The 18,609-nt window shown below is 39.2% G+C and overlaps 1 protein-coding gene across 1 annotated transcript in view; it reads right to left on the reverse strand.

The window, feature by feature from the left end:
• Window positions 1–10,870: 10,870 nt before the first annotated feature.
• XRN1 (5'-3' exoribonuclease 1) overlaps window positions 10,871–18,609 on the reverse strand; it is a 132,774-nt gene continuing 125,035 nt past the window's right edge. The window contains exons 39-41 of the mRNA XM_023512996.1: window positions 12,275–12,313; window positions 11,755–11,915; window positions 10,871–11,438 (exon numbers count right to left, since the gene is read on the reverse strand). Of these exons, the coding sequence (XP_023368764.1) occupies window positions 11,136–11,438; window positions 11,755–11,915; window positions 12,275–12,313 (503 nt within the window). The 3' untranslated portion in view covers window positions 10,871–11,135. The remainder of the gene's footprint in view (window positions 11,439–11,754; window positions 11,916–12,274; window positions 12,314–18,609) is intronic.

Genomic DNA, 18,609 nt, shown 5'->3' on the forward strand with positions numbered 1-18,609 from the left:
CCTCAGTGGAGTACTGTGGTGTCACAGCTCACAGCAACCTCAAACTCTTGGGCTTAAGCAATTCTCTTGCCTCAGCCTCCCAAGTAGCTAGAACTATTGGCGCCCGCCACAACACCTGGCTATTTTTTTTTTTAGTTGTGGTTGTCATTGTTGTTTAGCAGGCCTGGCTGGGCTTGAACCCGCCAGCTTCGGTGTATGTGGCTGGTGCCCTACTCACTGAGCTGAGCCTCAGGCATGATATTTATTTGACACTTTAAGCAGAGCTGATGACTCCCACGAGGAGTTTCAGGGAGCTCTTCTAACATTAAAGTTCCTGTGGATGGATACATGCATGTAATAAAGTAGAGGAAAATGTTAATGGCAGAATCTGGGTGGTAGGGACATGAGTGTGCATTGGATAATATTTTTAAACTTTGCTATCCACTAGAAAAATTTCACAAATGCTGGGAAGGCTGGGCACAGTGGCTCATGCCTGTAATCTTATCACTCTGGGAGGCTGAGGTGGGTGGATTTCTTGAGCTTAGGAGTTTGAGATCAGCCTGAGCAAAAGTGAGACCTGTCTGCACTAAAAATAGAAAAACTAACTGGGCATTGTGGCAGGCGCCCATAGTCCCAGTTACTCTGGAGGCTGAGGCAGGAGGATTGCTTGGCTCAGGAGTTTGAGGTTGCTGTGAGGTAGGCTGAGACCATGGTACTCTAGCCTGGGCACCATAGTGAGAAAAGAAAAAAAAAAATGCTGAGAATAAGAGAAAAAAATCTCTGACAGTGGCTGAAGCTATCTGTTGGTGGCCGTCAGCCAGGCCCTTCCGCTCCTTTTCTGCCTAGTTTTTAGGGAAGTTGGTAGACTTAAAAAGGGAAAAAATAGCAAGGAGTGGCAGAGCATGTGTAGCAATATTTATTGAGGGAAAAGGCAAGTACAAAGTATGATATCATTTGTGTAAAAAAAGTAAAAACTGGGCGGTGCCTATGGCTCAGTGAGTAGGGTGCTGGCCCCATATACTGAGGGTGGTGGGTTCAAACCCAGCCCCGGCCAAACTGCAACAAAAAAAATAGCCTGGTGTTGTGGTGGGCACCTGTAGTCCCAGCTACTCGGGAGGCTGAGGCAAGAGGATTGCTTAAGTCTAGAAGTTTGCTGTGAGCTATGACGTCACAGCATTCTACTGAGGGCAATAAAGTGAGACTCTGTCTCTACAAAAAAAAAAATAAAAGGGCTCAGCACCTTTGGCTCAAGTGGCTAATGCGCCAGCCACATATACCTAAAGTAGAGGGTTCGACTCCAGCCCAGGGCTTGCCAAACAACAATGATGGCTGCAACCAAAAAAAATAGCCAGGCATTGTGGCGGACACCTGTGGTCCCAGCTACTTGGGAGGTGGAGGCAGAAGACTCGCTTGAGCCCAGGAGTTGGAGGTTGCTGTGAGCTGTGATGCCACAGCACTGTACCCAGGGGGACAGCTTGAGGCTCTGTTTCAAAAAAAAAAAAAGTAAAAACTGACTTTTTTTGTAAGTTTTTGTGGTTGTGTGAAAAATAGTGCAGCTGTATGTATATGCATTGCCAAAGTCTGGAAGGATCTGCACTGCATACTCACAGGAGTCACCTCCAGAAGGTGGTCTAATAATCTTACTCCTACCTCTTGTGCTTTAAAAATTTATAGGTGATATAGCCATGTGTTACTTATATAATGAAAACATAAAAAGAAAAAGAATGCTAGAATGTATGTTCTGGGATGCAACAACCAGCTTTTAAATCCTTGTTCAGGGCTTGGCACCTGTACCTGAGTGGCTAGTGGCTAGGGCTAGCCATCTATACTGGAGCTGGCAGGTTTGAACCAAGCCCAGGCCTGCCAAACAACAATGACAACTACAACCAAAAAATAGCCAGGCATTGTAGTGGGCACCTGTAGTCTCAGCTACTTGGGAGGCTGAGGCAAGAGAATCACTTAAGCTTGAGAGTTGAAGGTTGCTGTGAGCTGTGATGGCACAGCACTCTATCAGGGGCGACATCATGAGACTCTGCCTCAAAAAAAAAAATTCCTGTTCAGCTACTTACTATATCGGTGGGCAAGTCAATTTCCTCATTTGTGAAGCAAGTTAATAATATCTCATATAATTATATAATGAATGTTTTGAAGATTGAAAGTATTATATAAAGAGATTGGTGCCTACATAGTAGATACTCTGTAAGTCGTACTTATTAGCACTGAACCTTGATCACAAAACTTCAGTGCCATGGTCATGAAAACATAATTAATGATGTGACTCATGCCTGTGAACAGTATGAGTTACAGAGCCCTGCAAGCCGGGCAGTGGAGAAGTTCCCCGTCTTAGCCGTAACATGAGGAATTTCTCCACCAATTCGTGCCCCATTTTCTTTTGTAGAGCATGTTGTTCTAACATACTAACAAAGGTAAAGAGATGCATTCTTTGCTGAGAAATAGGAGTCTGTGCTCCTGGTAATCTATGAAATGTGATTGTGCAAATCACTATCTCCCATCAAGTACTAACCAAGCTGACACTGCCTGGCTTCTGAGGTCAGTTGAGATTGGGTGTGTTCAGTGTGCCATCACCATAGATTATAGAAGTCAATATCTGTCCGACTTTTGGGAGGAACTTCTATATTTTTAGACAATAAAGAGACTCCGAAGGCATATATGGGAGACTGTGGGAAAAAGTATTTCACCTCAAGAAGGCGTATAGCTTTTGTGTTGTTTCTGGACCAAATACACCTTGAACTGCAATACGCTGCAGAGACTCCCTGGTGAAATAGTTAATGGGTCAGCCTGAGAAGGTGACTTTGGAAACTCTGATTTCACATTTTTTGTTTCGCTCTGACCTCCAACATGTTGAACAAGGTCAGAGCATCTAAGAGTGAAGCTACGTAATTCTTACCTGGATTACGGAACAGTTTTCTGTCTCCCCGTCTATGGTTTCCATTCTCTCTATACTCTTCTCTATGATGCCACCAGCTTTTGTTTTTAAAGTAAATAAGAGTCTTTTAAAAATAATTGATGAATTCCTACTAGGAGAGTGTTTGGGGGATGTCTTTCATCCTGACCAGGAATGGGCTGCAGGGCCACAGTTGCCATTAGTTGACCTGTCTTGACCAGGCGTAGCACATTTGGAGTCAGGATGGAGATTCTAGTTCTAGGCTGGTTGTTGGAACTGAGACAATGTGCAACTGGGATGTAGAAGCCATGAGTGTGAAGTACAAATGCGTACTTCACATTGAAGTACTAGAGAAGACAGCTATCTGGGCTCCTGATGGCTTTCTTGCTCTTGGTCCAGGCCGCTCTGAAGCCAGTTGTGTTCCTGCCTTTAGAATGTAAGTAATTTTCCTGTATCCATATGATAAATCTTTTACCCCATCCTTATTTTATTTTTTCTTGAGTGAATTTCCGTAAGATTTTCTCGCATCCCAACAAAAGAGCTCTGACTAACATGGCCTTTAGGATGAAATTCCCTGAGAATGAAATTCAAACACTGTAGCATGGTTTGCAGCTCTCTAGAATCTGGGGCCTGTCTTTGCCTCCATTTTACTTCTGACCTCTCTGAATCTGCACCGTATAGAATCCAGCTCTGATCAATCTCCTTTAGACTCAGCCCCTCCAGGAAAAGTCCCTGATATAATCCCAGGTTGTGAGGTATTCCTCTCTGTGTACTTGTCATTCTGGTATTGTGCTCCTCCTCTAGACGCTGTGGACATTCAAGACTAGGTGGTGTTCATATTTATAACCCTCATGCTTGTACTAGGCCCTGCTTGTACTTTGGGAGGCCGAGATGGGCAGATTGCTTGAACTCAGGAGTTCAAGACCAGCCTGAACAAGAGCGAGACCCCGTCTCTAAAAATAGCTGGGCATTGTGGTAGACGCATGTAGTCTCAGCTACTTGGGAGGCTGAGGCCAGAGAATCACTTGAGCCCAGGAGTTTGAGGTTGCTGTGAGCTACGAAGCCATGACACTCTACCGAGGATGACATAGTCAGACTCTGAAAACAACAACAAAAAGAGATATCCATAATAGCAAATGGATGAATGAAAGAATACACTTATGATAAAACTATCCAGTGTTGATGTTAAAACACATTATAAACCCTGGACCTCATAGTATAGGAAAGAATGAATTGCAGAGGACTTAGCATCAGTCTACTATGTAGGTGAAAGTCATGTACTTGGTAGGGTTATGAAGATTAAATAAGATAACCCACATAAACTATTTAGTACTTAATGCATATTCAATAATTAGAAGATAGGTTTTTTATTCTACATTTAGGAACTCAGTGAAACATGGCTAGAACTCTTAGAACTGTAGCAATTAGTTCATAACACATTGTAAAATTCTAACGGCAACTGTTTGCCATGTTGAGAGAATTTAACTGGGATTACTCTTTTATTAGAGCTGACTGTAGCCGTCTCATAGATAGTAAGCTTTGGTGGAATTAGCCAAGCTGTGTTGCCGCTTCTTTATGTAAAAATTATAAGGACTTGATTGACCGCTGGTTGAGCATATAGTGGTTGTTTAAGAGCCTCAGAAGATGCTCAAACCACAGCCGAGCTGGGGCAGCTCCTCTTTAGGATGACTTGCCTCTGGCTCGGCGCCTGTGGCTCGGGTAGCTAGGGCGCCAGCCACATACACCTAAGGTGATGGGTTCGAATCCAGCCTGGGCCTGCCAAAACAACAATGACGGCTGCAGCCAAAAATAGCCGGGCATTGTGGCGGGCACCTATGGTCCCATCTACTTGGGAGGCTGAGGCAGGAAACTTGCTTGAGCTCAGGAGTTGGAGGTTGCTGTGAGCTGTGATGCCACAGCACTCTACCCAGGGGGATAGTTTGAGGCTCTGTCTCAAAAAAAAAAAAAAAAAGACTTGCCCTTTCTTGCCCCTCACACAGATGAGGGAGCAAGACCTGATCTACACCCAGACACCAAGGAGAGATGACAGAGTGAATCGGAGGGTAACACCGCCACTAAGACTTGATTGTACTTCCTGGATGGATTCTGAGTTTGCCCCATATTCTTATAATATACTTCCTCTTCAGAGGCTAGTTTGAGAAGGTTTCTTTCTATTTTGATTCTCAAGTGAAAAAATTACTACCGTGATAGGGAATCCAATGAGACTATAGAGTCTATAGACTCATTGAGGGGCAGTGACTGAGGATTTCTCCGTGGAGAGCTGGCCGTCCGGGGAATAAAGTAGGAAAACAGCTACCTAGGTCTCCACTGGCAGACCCACATGCTTCCTCCTTGATCAAGGTGACCACATACATCAGAATGTGACCACTCCTCATAGGCTTGAGTAAAATGCAGTGGGAGACAGTGCTGGGTTAATGGGGCAGAACCGGAAGCGGACATAGGAGGAAGACACTTCCCTCTTCTTTCCACCTCCTAATATACCATGGAGAGGTTTTGGTAAAATCATTCATCAGAGTTATATTGTGAGACATGGTCAACCTTAGCAAGGTTTTGTATATCCCGCCCCGTCTGAAGAATAGGAATTATAGCCTCTTCCAACACAGTTCTGTAAAATCTTCCCCTGCCTGGGAGGGAAGAGAAGGAAGTTTTCTACATGGCTGAGTGATGCATGGGGACTCTGTCTGAACTCAACACTGGAGGGTGACTCAGTGGGAAAAGCACAGAGGTGTTTGGCCTCATGCAGGGGAAGGAATCTGGGTGTTTGGAATCTAGAGAATAGATCTGAATATACATGTGAAAAATCTGTACTATTATTAACTTTGTAAAGCTTTCCAGGCATCTTCAAACTATGACCTGTGGGCCACATGCAGACCGCCTAGGACATGTATCCACCCGCCGGGTGTTTTTGCCGCTGTTGCCTGTCCTGCTTAGCAGCTGACTTGTCCGGGGGCCCCCAGTCTGGCCCTCCAATGGTCTGAGGGACAGTGAACTGGCCCCCTGTTTAAAAAGTTTGAGGACCCCTGCTTTATACCTTTGCAACCTGTCCCTTATACATATTAACAAAACAAAGGGTGTTTTGCAGGGCTGGGTGGCTCATGCCTGTAATCCCAGAACTCTGGGAGGCTGAGGTGGGCGGATCACTTGGGCTCGAGTAAGCTAGAGGGAGACCCCATCTCTAAAAATAGCGAGTCATCGTGGTGGGTGCCTGTAGTCCCAGCTACGTGGGAGGCTGAGGCAAGAGAATTGCTTGAGCCCAGGAGTCTGAGGATGCTGTGAGCTATGAAGCCATGGCATCTACTGGGGGCAACAAAGTGAGACTCTGCCTCAAAAACAAAAAACAAAGGGTGTTTTCTTCCTTTAGGAGATGAAGAACCTGAGGTTTAGACCTTACATAACTTGCCAATGCTAACACGATTCTAACTTATTTACAACTAGTAAGAAGAGGCAGAGCTACAAACTGAATCGTGGCCATCTGAATTCCAACCATGCTGTCTCAGTTTACTGTACAGGACATGGCACCAACATAGAGGAGGAAAACGATCTACTTTTGATATTAATGTAATAAAAGAATAAACAGCCTGGGAAATCATTCTCAAGTCTTTAATTAAAATCCACAGAACATTTAACATGTAAAGATGTTTAAACTCTTTCAGTGACTCTTATATTTTAAAAACTTTTGCTCAGCATTGTGAGGCCAACTTCATGCTAGAAATCTACAAATGTACAACTTAATAACACAAAAATACATTCGGAGTCCGTTCCAATGCAAGTTTAAAACATTTTAATTGGCAGACAATGTAAAGATATTTAAAAAACCAAAACTACAAAATGAGCACATAAAAGTCTTCCCTTTTGAATTTTTAATAAAATACTGCTCTGTATAAGATCTAATGAAAAATTCCAGTTACTTATAAAAGTTATATGTGAGAGAAAAGAAATGAATTAAAATATACATGAACACATGAATGAAATACACTTAATTGTTTAAATGAACACTGATGACACAGCACGCCATCTATTACTCATATGTCAAAATAGGTGAAAACACTCTAACAATTGAGTACAAGCAAAAGAAAATACAGATATTTGAGGCAAATAAAAAAAAAATCCCAAAGCCAAAAACAAACACCTAAACCTTAACTGTGAGAGAAAGAAAAGAAGTCTAAAGCAGACTGTGAATCAAACTCCAAATTATAAAACAAAGCCAGGCGTGGTGGCTGGTGCGCACCAGTACTCAGCTACTTGGGAGAGTGAGGGGTGGAAGGAACTCCTGAACCCAGGAGTTTGAGGCTACAGTGAGCTATGATTGCACCACTGCACTCCAGCCCAGATGATGAGAGACCCGTCTCAAACGAAACAAACCAAACCAAAACTACTAAAAGAGCTACAGAAGCTTAATTATTAGGCCTGGGTAGTTTGACAGTATACCAACTGCAGAAAGAATCAATAGCAATGGCTGTACTTCTGGAAATTTATTTTCACAGGTTTACCTACGTAAAAAATGTTATCATTTGGAGACTAGTCTCCTTCACAAATTGCACTTGAGATGGCTGAATGCGCTGATCGAGCAAGGCATTATTATTGGTTCACTGACACACACACACACAAACACAAAAGCAGCTATGGTTGTGGACATTCTTGACTACTAAAACTAGTTCATACTCTTTTTGTTTCTTCTTCTCTCTCTAAAAGAAGGACCTGTGATGTCTGAATTGTTAACATTAAGTCGTCTGCTCTGCTCTGTTGCTGGAGACCTGCTGTCATCTGTTTTAACATTGTCTCTTTACTGTATCCTCTGGCAGAAGATGAAGAAGTCTGATGGAAATATCCAGTCAGTTTGAAAAATATTCATTTCTATAATTTTAAGATTTACCCTGACTAGGAAAGGGAGGTTACTGCTGAAAAGATGGCTTCACTGACAAAGCCTGCAAAACATACACAAGCAATGCTGCCCGTTTCAGTACTATCACTATCTCTAGAAAAATGACTACTGTGATTGACTTTAAAAATAGAGAATGCTTTTCACAGCTGTTCTTTTCAGTAAATTAATTCTATTCTACAGGATAAAGATAATTTGGAAGCAAGACCGTATTAAGACATACAGCAAATTCAATAGAGCTGGGAAAACTGTACATAGTTGCTTTAAAAAAGATGGTCTACATGATGGGAAGAAGTGTGCTAGAACTTCAGTGGAGGTGTGCACGCTATCTCATATAGCAAAGTGAAAATTCGACAATCACTATGAAAAATTATAACCAAAGATGATCAAAAAGTGAGCGAATAAAAAAGACCAAAGACCCTACAGTTTATCTATTTCCTTGAGCTAGAAAGATAATGCTGCAGCTTGAAAAGGCAGTGATGGCATATTCTTATTTAACTGATTTTGTTCTTTTAACTACCTCTCTGCCTTCTCCCCTCAAAGAAGATTTAAACACCAAAAAACCTGTATCAATAGTTCATCTTCATTTTTCTCACCAATAGGGGGAAAAAAAAAACAACTCCAATTTTTACTACTTATCCCTTTGAAAAGCAAGGAAAATCTAAATTGAAACTGAGGTTTCAGAGAGGTGAATTTGGTTTTTCATGCAACTGAGTCTCAGATGTTTAAGACTTTAGTCTACATGTTTACATTCTGTCAAATTATAAAAACTGGAGTGATTAGGTAATGCAGGAAACTGGAAAGAAACAATGAGACTGGAAGGATCAATCTTCAAAATTCACTTAGTTTGCTCAAAAAAGAAAAGACTCACTGAACAAGAATACTAAGCAATAATGTTTCAGGGAGAAAGGACGGTTTAAACAGACTGAAATGCTCCGGATAGTGGAAACGTGAAGCAACTTGGGGAATTTGTCCTTCTGTGCTCTACACGGTCCAGCACTTTCATGAAAAGCAGATTGAATGAGCATGTTTTTAAACTTTGAATAGTGGTCTCAGTTTGCCCCATCTAAAGGGAAAACTTGAAGTTTCCCAGAGTCCAAGTGCTTTTCAGATATGCACTGGATTCCACCTGGCACGACTATCAATGCATCCAGTTTCCTCTACCTCTTACATCCTCCACAGGGAAGGCATATCCCCCATGGAGCTCAGGCTCACATTTTGAATAGTTTAAATGGGGGAACAGAGTATAGCAGAATGCCTGATGACTATCCAGACATTATGGAACTCTCTCTTATTTTACTCTCTCTTTAATATTGACCTTCAGAATAATATGTTAAAGAAAAGGAATGAAAAGAAAACACTTTTACCACCTATCCATATAGTAGTTATCAACTTGCTGTGCTCAAATATTGGGAAGTATCCTCACGGGTTCAGTGGCACTATGTTTACCAACATTTCCCTTTGGAGTTTGCAGAAGATAGCATCTGCTCTTTCCTGTGTTCCAAAACATAGGTGGGCTGTATGCTGTTTACAGAACTGTCACACAGGACTGATGAGGGCACAATTCCTGAATGCTGGAGTTTGTACAGTTAAGCAAAGTGAACATCCACACCTTAAAGTTGGAAGAGGTCACAATAATATTACTGTCACAATTTAACTTTTTCTTTGTGTTACCATGATAGATGTTCCCTTTAAATACAAATAGAAAGTTTATGAGGCAATGAACACTTGTGCTTCATCACTCAAAGTCCCACTACAGACAAAGAAACGAGGAAATAGTGTGAACTGTTGAACATCTGAACCTCAGAAATTAATAGAAAACAAAATCTATTATAAATGACCATAATAAATGATAGATAATAAACATTTATCTTTTACTAAAGGCACTACTAATATACACACATATCCTGCTAACATTTACAGAAACTCTACAATCAGCAGTCAGAGAAAGAAATCCATTTCATTCAATATGAGCACTTTTAAAAACAATTAGATTATTTTAGGACTCATGACAGCGTTTTCAATGAGCTAAATGAAATCAGATATAGTAATAGGCAACTTCATATAAAGACTGTGGTTGCTACTTTTAAAAAGTATAACTTACTTCCTTAAAAATATATGCATATCACAAAAACTAAAAGATATATAATATGTATATATATATATATGTGTGTGTGTATATACATATATATATATATATAGGCCCTGGTACTGCTGATATTTTTACAAATTCTAAAATAATTTGAACAGTTACAGCTTGAACAACACACATCCACACAACATGCAAACACAAAATCCCAGCATCATAGAACAGTTCAGCATAAAGCTAAAAATACAGAATTATAATGAAACAGGCAGTAAATCATGTTACATTACAAACTGATGATTGTACTTGTGTTACAGCACACCTTGGAACTTAAAAAACATTTCGCATTTCTTCAGTCACAGAAAGCACGACACATGGACCAACAGTGGAGCTCTCATAAAAGGTCAGGTATGCAAACAGAAAGGTATACAAAAGAATAACAATTTATTTTCATTAACATGATTAATATTTTATACTTTATTTTACTAGAAGATTAATTCGTAATCATTGTACCCTGTAGATTTTGAAACTTAGTTTTACCAGAAATTACTAATGCTGGTTCTGAATAATCTAAAAAATTATAAATACTCAAATCTAGAATGCTATTTATAGTTCTAAGCATTTAGATGAAATATTCTGATCAGTATTCTAAAGTCGCTTTGGTACAAAATTTAGAATAAAGCAAAACTGGCAGCACCACAACATGTGTGATCATTTCATAGAAGGTCTAAAGGACCCTCATAGACGACAAAGCATAAGTTAAAATACACTTAAATAAGAGCCATTTTCTTGACAAATTTTCTTACATCATTAAACAGAGAAATAAAATCCACATTCAGTAAATTATACTTGAGGCCCAATTTTCATGCTCCATTTAATTATTCCTCAATGATAGTGTAAAAATGGTTATTATTATTGCTAATACAATGTCTAATTCAGATGATTCTAATGAGGCCAATGATTAGAGTGGTACATTTTAATGTTTAGTCCACTGATATTATTTGAATACAAGGTTTAATTTAGTCTTTTTTTAAAACAGATTTATTGAGGTATAATTGATGCACAACAAACTGCACATATGTAAAGTGCACAATTTGATATACAGTCTTCTAAACAGCATGAAAAGTGCCTGACAACTTAAAAATGAAAAAATTTCAATTTAAACATATTACTTTAAAATAGTACATTCTAACTTTTTATGAGACATAGGTTGGATTTATAAAAAGGTAGATGGAAAGAAATTAATTTGATTCCAAGTACCAAATTTATTCAGAAGGTTTAGAAGCGCCAAAATTGACAGCCAGTTTTCTTGATTTTCTTCTTGAAGAGCTTGATGTTGACTTAGGCTGAGACACACTACGGCCTTGAGAAGCAGTTTCAACTTGTAAAGAAGATGCAGCCTGGGCAGTCTGAGAGGACTTTAAGGAAGCTGATGAATTGTCCTGTGGAATTACTTTGGTGACATCAGAAGACTCTAGCTGGCTAGTCTGAAGTGGGGTGGCTTGAGAAGAACTCTGGACCTCCTTGTTCTCAAAGTTCTTTTTGTTTGCAACCCTTTTTTTAGTAACCTTTAAGAAATAAAAGCATATTTAATTAACAATATAAGCAAAAAAAGCTAGTGTCAGAAAATACCATAAACCCTGCTCCTAATATGTCAATCACTGCTTTCTGACTTCACTTACAATTTTCAAACCAAACTTTAGTAATCAAAGAATACAAACTCAGCAAAGACAGGTCAGGCTTGTCATTATTACATTCTCAGTATCCAGCCACTACTGGATTTCTAGGTAGCACGGAACGAGTAATTGAATAAATAAATTTGTATCAATAATCTTTGAGCACTTAAAAAAAAATTCTCTTAAAAAATATCTTTCCAGGTCTCACCTGCAGAGGTATGAACTGAGTGTGCATAGCACTTGGCACTCCCCCAGCCATGGGCATGGTCCCAGAATATAACGCATGATGGAAGGGCTTCCCAGGAACTGGTACTGGTGGTCCCCATGGCATGGAGCCAAAGAGATGAGACGATGAAGGCATTATATTAGCTGTTAAAAACCACAAAAAATTTTCTCTTAGTAAAATGGTATGTAGCATCAAAGCCCTAAAATTTCAGACCTCCTTCTACTGTCCTTTCTTTTTTCCCCCTTTGGCAAATAGCCTATAGATAACTCACAGTACCTTTTGCATTTACATTAACATTTAACCTCAGGAGCCCTTTTAAGAACTGTGAATTATCTATAAAAAAGAAATTAGGCTGGCCTGAAAAGGAAGTAATACCAAAGGCTGACAAGAGCTTTATAAGTGCATATTTGCAATTTATTTTTAAAAACAGTAAAAGGGTCATGAGACTGTCCCTTGTGAGAGAAAAGCCTAGGCACAAAGAAAGAAATCTTAAGGATCTCACCTGCCCCCAATGCTAAGTTGCTTCCATAGTGATCCCAGCCTACAAAAAAACCAAAAAAGCTCAAGTCCTGAAATCTGGTCACTTTCATTTGATAGGCAGAATCGTTCTTTTCCCTATTCTAGTACTTGTAATTCAAAGATTTTTTTTTCATTTACCTTTTCAATTACATTTATTAAAAATGTATTGAATCCATGGTTCCCAAACCTGACTTCTATATCTGAATCACCCGGAGAGCTTGTGCAATATGGGCTTCTGGGCAGGGCCTCAGACCCAGGAAGCCAGACTCTGAGGAGCCCTTGCATCTCTACTGCTAAGTGTCACAGGTGTTTCTTACGCAGTCTGCATCAGCGTAGCATTTGGGAACTACTGCATTCAACAGTGACAATCAAGACACCAGTACAATGAACCTGAAGATATGAACTATGTTCAGGCTACCTTCTCAGAGAGAGAAAAAAGCAGTCAGACCTATAAAATAGTATAGCTTATAATTAAAATTCAGCTACTTGAGCAATTTTTGGATCAGAAGAGAAGACTCACATTTTAGTGTTATGAATTACATATATACAAATTCCAGGATGAAGAAAACTTTAATATGAAAACATTAATTAGAAAACACTCATTGGAAATTAGGATTTGATGCTACCTACAAGCAACTTTGGCAGGAGTCATAATGCTGAGAAGATCTATTTAAAAGATGTTATGTTAATTTTATTTATAGGTCAACTCCACAACTTAATAAATATAAAAACATTTTCCTCCACTTTTTCCCATCAGAATTTTTTATACTATAAAATAGAAATTTAAAAAATAACTTTAAAATGTTAATCTGATGCTTAAGTTGTTTTTTTTTTCCTGATTAACATTCAAATTCTTGGCCCTTATGTATTTAACATATATATTTTTTTTCTTCAGACAAGAGTCTTTGTCACCCTTGGTGGAGTGCCATGGAGTCACAGCTCACAGCAAACTCAAATTCTTGGGCTCAAGTGATTCTCTTGCCTCAGCATCCCAAGTAGCTGGGATTACAGGTACCTACCATAATACCCAGCTTTTCTTTTTTTAGAGACAAGGTCTTGCTCTTGCTCAGGCTGGTCTTGAACTCGAGACCTCAAGCAATTCACCCGCCCCAGCCTCTCAGAGTGCTAGGATTGTAGTCCTCAGTCACTGTGCCTACCCATTTACATGTTTTATTTATTTATTTTTTAAGTTTCAAATAATATGAGGTTATAAATGATTAGGTTACAATGTTTGCGTTTGTTAGGTAAGGTCCCTGTTGTAGTTGTGTTCTGCATCCAGGAGGTGTGCCATATACCCTTACATTGTGCCCACTGAGTGGGAGAACTGTATTCACATATTTTAATAACCTTAAAATTCTTGGCAGGCATGAATAAACTAATCAACACGAAAAAGCTATAAAATATTAATAATAAAGGAGGAAAACAAAAAAAATAACCAAAATTAGGGCAGAATTAAATGAAATTGAAAACAAAAGAATCATTCAGAAGATCAACAAAACAAAAAGTTGTTTTTTGAAAAGATTAACAAAATTGATAAACCTTTGGCCAACCTAACCAGAAACAGAAGAGTAAAATCTCTCTAATATTGTCTATCAGAAATGATAAAAGAGAAATAACAACAGACACTTCAGAAATTCAAAAAATCCTCAATGATTATTATAAAAATCTCTATTCCTAGAAATATGAAAATCTGAGGAAATGGACCAATACCTGGAAGCATGCCACCTTCCTAGACTCAACCAGAAAGAATTAGAAATCTTGAATAGACCTATATCAATCACTGAAATAGCATCAAGAATACAAAATCTCCCAAAAAAGAAAAGTCCGGGACCAGATGGCTTCACATCTGAATTCTATCAAACCTTTCAAGAGGAACTAGTACCTACATTATACAACCTCTTCCAAAGCAAAGAAAAAGAAGGAATACTTCCCAGCACATTTCATGAGGCAAATATCACCCTGATACCCAAACCAGGAAAAGATCCAACAAAAAAAGAAAATTATAGATCTATAATTAATGAATATTGATGCAAAAATATTCAGTAAGATCTTAGCAAATAGAATTCAACAACACATCAAAAAAAATTATACACTGGATGGTGCCTGTGGCTCAAAGGAGTAGGGCGCCGGCCCCATATACCAGAGGCGGTGGGTTTAAACCTGGCCCCAGCAAAAAACTGTAAAAAAAAAAAAAATTATACACGATGATCAAGTTGGTTTTACTCCAGGGTTACACGTTGGTTCAACATACGCAAATCTATGAATATAATACATCACATCAATAAATAAAAAACAAAGACTATATGATTCTCTCAATTGATGCAGAAAAAACCTTTGATAATATCCAGCATTCTTTTATGATCAGAACACTTAAAAAAATGGACATAGAAGGGACATTTCTTTTTTTTTTTTTTTTGAGACAGAGCCTTAAGCTGTCCCCCTGGGTAGAGTACTATGGCTTCACTGCAACCTCCAACTCCAGGGCTCAAGCGAGTCTCCTGCCTCCACCTCCCAAGTAGCTGGGACCACAGGTGCCCGCCACAATGCCCAGCTATTTTTTTTGGTTGCAGCCATTATTGTTGTTTGGAGGGGCCGGGCTGGATTTGAACCCGCCACCTTAGGTGTATGTGGCTGGAGCCTTAGCCACTTGAGCCACAGGCACCGAGCCAGAAGGGACATTTCTTAAACTGATAGACGCCATCTACAGCTAACCCACAGCCAATATCATATTGAATGATATAAAATTGAAAACATTTCTACTCAGATCAGAAACAAGGCAAGGATGCCTACTGTCTCCAATGCTATTCAACACAGTAATGGAAGTCTTAGCCATTGCAGTCAGGCAAGAGAAGGTGATCAAGGGTATCCAAATAGGGTCAGAGGAAATCAAACTCTCACTCTTCACTAATGATATGATCCTATACCTGGAAAATCCCAGGGACTCAACTTTAAAACTCTTAGACGTGATCAAGGAATACAGCAGTGTTTCAGGATACAAAATCAATACTTACAAGTCAGTAGCTTTCAAATATGCCAACAATAGTCAAACTGAAAAAACAGTCAAGGACTCTATTCCTTTTACAATAGTGCCAAAGAAGATGAAATATCTGGGAATTTATCTAACAAAGGACATGAAAGATCTCTATAAAGAGAACTATGAAACTCTGAGAAGAGAAATAGCTGAAGATGTCAGCAAATGGAAAAACATACCACACTCATGGCTGGGAAGAATCAACATCATTGAAATATCCATACTACTCAAAGCAATCCACAGATTTAATGCAACCCCTATTAAAGCACTATTGTCATACTTTAAAAAACTTGAAAAAACGGTACTTCATTTTATATGGAATCAGAAAAAAACCTCGAATAGCAAATACATTACTCAGAAATAAGAACAAATCAGGAGGTATCACGTTACCAGACTTCAGGCTATACTATAAATTTATAGTGATCGAAACAGCACAAAAACAGAGTGGTAGATTTATGCAACAGAATAGAGAACCAAGAGATGAACCCAGCTGCTTATTGTCATTTGATCTTCGACAAGCCTATCAAAAATATTTGGTAGGGGAAAGACTCCCTATTTAACAAATGGACTGGGTGAATTGGCTGGCGACCTGTAGAAGACTGAAACTGGACCCACACCTTTCACCATTAATGGAATTGATTCTCACTGGATAAAAGATTTAAACTTAAGACATGAAACTATAAAAATACTAGAAGAGAGTGCAGGGAAAACACTTGAAGAAACTGACCTGGGAGAATACTTTATGAGGAGGACCCCCCAGGGCAATTGAAGCAACACCAAAAATACATTACTAGGTTCTGATCAAACCAAAAAGCTTTTGCACTGCCAAGAGCACAGTAAGTAAAACAAACAGACAACCTTCAGAATGGGAGATTTTTGCAGGTTATGCTTCTGACAAAGGTCTGATAACTAGAATCTACAGAGAACTCAAACTAATCAATAAGAAAAGAACAAATAACCCCACAACTATGTGGGCAAAAGACTTGAACAGAAACTTCTTTGATGAAGACAGGTGCATGGCCTACAAACACATGAAAAAATGTTCATCATCCTTAATCATCAGAGAAATGCAAATCAAAACCACTTTGAGATGTCATCTAACTCCTGTAAGATTAGTCCACATTACAAAATCCCCAAACTACAGATGTTGGTGTGGATGCAGAGAAGAGAATGCTTCTACACTGTTGGTGGGAATGCAAACTAATAGGACCTTTTTGGAAAGAAGTTTGGAGAACACTTAAGAAACTAAAAGTAGACCTACCATTCGATCTTACAATTCCTCTACTAGGTATATACCAGATGATCAAAAATTATTTTGCAAAAAGACATTTGCACTGGAATGTTTATTGCAGCCCAATTCATAATAGCCAAGACATGGAAACAGCCCAAGTGCCCATCAACCCATGAATGGATTAACAAATTGTGGAATATGTACACCATGGAATACTATGTAGCCATAAAAAGATGGGAGACTTCGTATCTTTTATGTTTACCTGGATGGAGCTGGAACATATTCTTCTTAGTAAAGTATCTCAAGAATGAGAAAAAAAGTATCCAATGTACTCAATACTACTATGAAATCAATACATAATCACCTACACCTTTTGCCTCATATGAATGGCAAAATGTAACTATAGTCCAGAAAGTAGAAGGGAAGAAGAGAGAGAGGGGAGGGGAGGGAGGATATGGAAGGAGGGAAGGTATTTGGAAGGACCTCACCTAATGTGCATGATGTATTGGTACATTTCAAAACTATTAAGAAATGAGTATAATTGTGATGCATGTGTTACTTAGGTCAATGTAAGCATTTCACATTGTATATCCAAGCAGTACCCTGAACCCCATAAATGCATAAATGTACAAAGTTATGAGTTAATAAAAAATAATAATAATAAAATAAAAAAACCCCAGCAAATGTTCTGGAAGGAAACATACCAAATTAATTCCCAAAGAAGACTGGATTGAAAATGGTAGTCAATATTTTCTATTATAATGCATTATTTTCATTAAATGTAACAGTTTTTTGCAGTTCTTTTTTTTTTTTTTTGGGCCAGGGCTGGGTTTGAACCCACCACCTCCAGTATATGGGGCCGGTGCCCTACTCCTTTGAGCCACAGGTGCCACCCTAAATGTAACAGTTTTGCATTAAAATGTATTAAAACTATTTTTAAAAAATAAAAAAAAAATGAGGAAAACAATCCTTTTTTAATTTTTTTTTTTGAGACAGAGCCTCAAGCTGTTGCCCTGGGTAGAGTGCCGTGGCATCACAGCTCACAGCAATCTCCAACTCCTGAGCTCAAGTGATTCTCCTGCCTCTGCCTCCCAAGTACCTGGGCTACAGGCGCCTGACACAATGTCCAGCTATTTTTTGGTTGCAGCCGTCATTATTGTTTGGCAGGCCCAGGCTGGATTCGAACCTGCCAGCTCAGGTGGATGTGGCTGGTGCCTAAGCCGCTTGAGCCACAGGTGCTGAGCCAACAATCCTTCCTTTTAGATAATATATTCTTATAAGACAAATTCCTTTCTAGAGAAGTTTGTGAGCAAACCTTTAGGTACCCCACACATACTAACTGCTTAAAATTAACTTGTACATAGTTCCTAGATTTGTTTGAAAAAAGAAGCAGTCAAATTAGATTTTACACTTACAGTGCCAGTACTATACTGAGTTATAGGAAAACATCAGACCCACTGTGTCATAAAAATTTTATGACTAAAACATTGTTTATGGTCAAAGGAATGCCAATGTAGAACAGTACAAAAACATGGACTTTGGAAACTGACAGACTTGGATTTTGAACGCTGGACAAATTACAGTTTTTTTTTTTTTTGTGGAGACAGAGTTTCACTTTATCCTTTATGGCCCACAGCTCACAGCAACCTCCAACTCCTCGGCTTAGGTGATTCCCTTGCCTCAGCCTCCCAAGTCACTAGGGACTATAGGCACCCACCACAATGCCCAGCTATTTTTTTGTTACAGTTTGGCTGGGGCTAGGTTTGAACCTGCCACCCTTGGTACATGGGGCTGGCGCCCTGCCCACTGAGCCACAGGTGCCACCCTACAGTTTCTTTTTTTTTAATCAAAGAACTATAGTAGAACCTCCATAGTTGACCAGCTCCTTACACTGACCACCTCAGGTGACCTAACTTTCTTTCTTTTTTTTTTATTTTTTTATTTTTTTATTTAATTTTTTTTTTTTTTGCAGTTTTTTGGCCAGGGCTGGGTTTGAACCCGCCACCCTTGGCATATGGGACCAGTGCCCTACTCCTTGAGCCACAGGTGCTGCCCT

Source organism: Otolemur garnettii, unplaced genomic scaffold (assembly GCF_000181295.1).
Source record: "Otolemur garnettii isolate 467f Iridium unplaced genomic scaffold, OtoGar3 scaffold00032, whole genome shotgun sequence".
NCBI classification, from domain to species: Eukaryota; Metazoa; Chordata; class Mammalia; order Primates; family Galagidae; genus Otolemur; species Otolemur garnettii.